The 3,871-nt window shown below is 35.4% G+C and overlaps 1 protein-coding gene across 2 annotated transcripts; it reads right to left on the bottom strand.

Annotated features, from left to right (window-relative positions):
• Positions 1–303: 303 nt before the first annotated feature.
• LOC149242595 (uncharacterized) lies at positions 304–2,745 on the bottom strand. Of its 2 annotated transcripts, XM_089367703.1 has the most exons (3): positions 2,123–2,744; positions 1,707–2,021; positions 306–1,601 (listed from the first exon to the last, which is right to left on the bottom strand). In XM_089367703.1, the coding sequence occupies exons 2-3, from the start codon at positions 2,014–2,016 to the stop codon at positions 817–819; spliced, it is 1,095 nt and encodes a 364-aa protein (XP_089223829.1). In that variant the 5' UTR covers positions 2,017–2,021; positions 2,123–2,744; the 3' UTR covers positions 306–816. The 2 variants fall into 2 exon arrangements, with proteins under 2 accessions (XP_089223828.1, XP_089223829.1); XM_089367702.1 differs by having other exon boundaries at positions 304–2,021; positions 2,123–2,745.
• Positions 2,746–3,871: the final 1,126 nt, after the last annotated feature.

Genomic DNA, 3,871 nt, shown 5'->3' with positions numbered 1-3,871 from the left:
TTCCTGTTTCCTTTTTCTGATAACACAGGGTACTATTACGATAAGTCCATCTATTTTACAAACATTAGAAATTGTAACTGTTGGAATCAATTTTCTGAATACTAACCTCCATACAATACTCCCTTAGTACTCCTTCGGACAGACCACTCAGTTACATTAACTGAAGCAAAGTTAGTCACTTTGTACAGTATTTCTGTCAGTGTCTACAACCTCACTGTCACTAACATGATATCAAATCAATCCCATAATCACCACTACTTTGGATTGCAAAGTCCATTTTATCAATGTCCAATGCCAACCCACTAATCATTTCAGCAAACAACCAATTCCAGGTTATTATTGTTACCATTATTATTGCAATTTACCTAAAGCACTTCATCCGTTGCAAGTTGCAATACATTAACTACTAAACCAAACGTTTTTAGATTGAACAACTAGTGCAATTAATCAACTTGTGGAACCAACCACACAAAATCAAATGTGCTTTCAAATTAACACCCAGTGCACACGCATGTAGATTCCACTAAGATCACTTCATCAAATTCATCCATCAAAAGCATTTCAGATAGATTACCTAGTGCAGTGTTACCAAAGTCACCACTGCACTTCATTAATTGCAGTTCACACACTATCACTGATACTTGCTAAGTGCCTTTCAATAATATTTTTGCAGAGTCTCCTGTTTACTGCTGAATATGTCACAATATCCGTATCAAACGGTTTTTTAAATATGTCATGCAATAGTTTATTGGCTTCTTGGGATGTGCCTTATTTCATCTATCCATAAGAGTAGCATATGCAATCATATTAATGGCACTACATTAACTTCATCTGTTTAATTAACTTTATTGCTTCCTTACAATTACCCACTTTGCAGAGTCCATATATCAATGTGTTGTACGTAACATCATCAGGGTTCAAACCCTGTTTTGGCATATCATAGAAGATTTTTTGAGCTTCGTCTATCCTGTGATGCTTGCAGAGACCATCTATTAGTGTATTATAGGTAAATAGGTCAGGCCTGCAGCCTTTCTCTGGCATTTCTTGAAGGAGCTTCCTGGCCCTCCCCAGATTACCCACCTTGCAATACCCATTTATGAGTGTATTGTATGTGGTTTCATCAGGCTGATGGCCTAATTGCACCATAACGTCTAACAACCGTAGGGCTTCGTCAACCTTCCTTTCTTTGCAAAGACCGACAATAAGAGCATTATATGTGATAACATTTGGATTACAACCCCTGTCCAGCATCTCATGAAGTAATTTGTTGGCTGCCTGCCATTGCCCTTCCTTACAGAAACCATCAATAAGTGCACTGTATGTAACAACATTAGGGCATATGTTTATGTCAGACATTGCATTGAAGAGCTTCAGAGCCTTGTCCAACTTGCCTTCCTTACAAAAACCATCAATAAGTGTACTGTATGTGAAAACATCAGGGCGTTTGTTTTTGTCATACATTTCATGGAAGAGCTTCATAGCCTCCTCCAACTTGCCTTCCTTACAGAAACCATCAATGAGTGCATTGTATATGGCAACATCAAGGCATATGTTTTTGTTGGCCATTTCATAGAAAACCTTCCTAGCCTCGTTCATCTTGCCTGCTTTGCAATGACCATCAATCAGAACAGTAAAAGTAATAACATTGGGGATATGCCCTTCTTTTAACATCTGATACAGTAGTTTCTTGGCTTCTTGGAGCTTACCTAGTTTGCATAGTCGATCCATGAGGATGGTGAACGTGATTGTGTTAGGCTCATGACCTTTTTGCAGCATAACAGCCAACAACCCGAACGCCTCGTGGGTTTTCCCCGTTTTACAGAACCCGTCTATTAGGGTACTATATGTTAAAGAGTTGGGAACCTGTCGCTTATCTACCATTCGTTTGAAAAGTTTAACAGCATCTTCCATCCTACCCTCCCTGCAAAGCCCTTTGATGAGCGTACTGAATACTACAACATCTGGAATATACCCTTGTGTTTCCATTCCTTCAAACACTTTGAATGCATAATCCATTCTACCTGTTTCACAATAACAATTGATGACAATGCTCAAAGTTATCAGATTTGGAAAAATGCCTGCTTCAATCATAAGTATGTAAACATACAATGCTAATTCATACCGATTCCAGCGGACTAGGCTACTTAGCAAAATATTGCAGGTGCTGAGAGCGGGGATGGTTTTAGACTTAAATGAAAGCACATGCTTGAAGGTCTCCACTGCTTCTGTAAGCCTGTTTGTCTGACAGAGGGTTCTAATGCGCATGTCTGCAGTGGCATTGAAAGTGTGGAAGTAGTGTTGAGAAATGGAACGGGCAAGTGACTTATTCTTCTTCAATATGGAAATCATTGTCATTCTCGTCGTGGTGACAGCCACCACCATGTATTAACGCCCGCTCATTAGAACCTTCGACTCTATACCCGTTCATCTTCGTTCAATCGGTCATCCCTCTATCATCTCTCGGGCTCAGCTCCGACAGTTCACAGTAAGCGAAGTGATAGGCGGCTTATAAATAGCAGCACTTTTGCCTTTTCATTGTGTTGGTTGAAAATACAAACAAAATCCCGTTTTTCTGCAGTAAACATTTTCCCATTCAAACCAAAACGACAAGATTGCATTTTATAACGCTGGTGAAGGTCGATCCATGGACTTATTTTTAAGCGCTATTGAATAATCAATATGAAGTCAATTAGACAGTATTTAGTAATGAAATCCATTTTGTTTAACAGAAAGAAGGCAGACCGAGTATTTCTTGCGTTTTGTCAAAAGATCATCTCTTTATACATATTGTGTCAAATCATTCTCACATTTCATGGAATTTATTTTTCATTCTACTTAGAATCATTATTTGCTCAAGGGATTTTACTGGCAGGTCTTATGGGAACTGTCTGATTTTATTCAGTCAAAAGTATATAGTTGCATACAAATGTATTTTAAAAATGGATTTGTCTGATTTTATTCATTGCATACAAATGTATTTTAAAAATGGATGGGGTATCTGAAAAACTATCTATTCATACAAATGTATTTTAAAAATGGATTTGTCTGATTTTATTCATTGCATACAAATGTATTTTAAAAATGGATGGGGTATCTGAAAAACTATCTATTGGATATCCAAATTAGGTGGATTACACAATTCAAACTTATAATCTTAATAATTTTTATTATATTTAAAATAAAAATTAATTAAATAAAAAGTTCTAAAATTTAAAAGAGTTAAATTAATATTTTTTTAGAAACAAAAACATATAATACATAAACTATTTAATCTAGAGGGAATGCTCTCTAACTTGGTACATAATGTTTATCATTGAATTATTCTCTATAAATAGTGAATGTGCTTAGTTTTACCTACTTTCACATGTTAAGGGTGATATTAGCTTGACACCGTGGATAAAATATTCTCTAAAGATGATACCAAATTGCCAAATTTGTTTCAATGACAACGAAGAATATGAAGTGGTGCAGTTTAGGAGTGTTTGTTGTCATTTCTATTTATCTTAATTACCTTTGTCTCTTGATGGTGTGCTTGAAGTTGGGTACATTTGATGTTGTGTGAAGATAAAATAAAAAATTATTTAAAATTTTGATTATAAGTTAGGGCTAATTTTTGAGTTAAATACTTTAAATAATTGAAGATGAACATTGGCAATTCCCATTATTCTTTAGAAACAGAGAATTTTCATGTTTTCCTTTATGCTAAAAGTCATTATATTAATTTTCTAAAAGTTCTTTAGTGAAGGAATATGTGTTTCAGATTTTCATTTTGGACATGAACAACTCATTTTCGTTAAATTAATGTGGTTTTGGAAACATCACTGAATAGAATGTGACTCACTCATCAAAGTCATTCCCTCTTCATTTTTAA

The sequence above is a fragment of the Pinus tabuliformis genome, chromosome 8 (assembly GCF_031772625.1).
Source record: "Pinus tabuliformis cultivar Carrire ecotype Pingquan chromosome 8, CPIR1, whole genome shotgun sequence".
NCBI classification, from domain to species: Eukaryota; Viridiplantae; Streptophyta; class Pinopsida; order Pinales; family Pinaceae; genus Pinus; species Pinus tabuliformis.
Note: the sequence above shows the minus strand (reverse complement) of the source record. Positions and strands in the feature narration are given on the sequence as shown.

Excerpts from the sequence above, each read along its gene's own strand:
- LOC149242595 (XM_089367702.1), bottom strand. The coding sequence starts at position 2,016 with ATGGATTATGCATTCAAAGTGTTTGAAGGAATGGAAACACAAGGGTAT.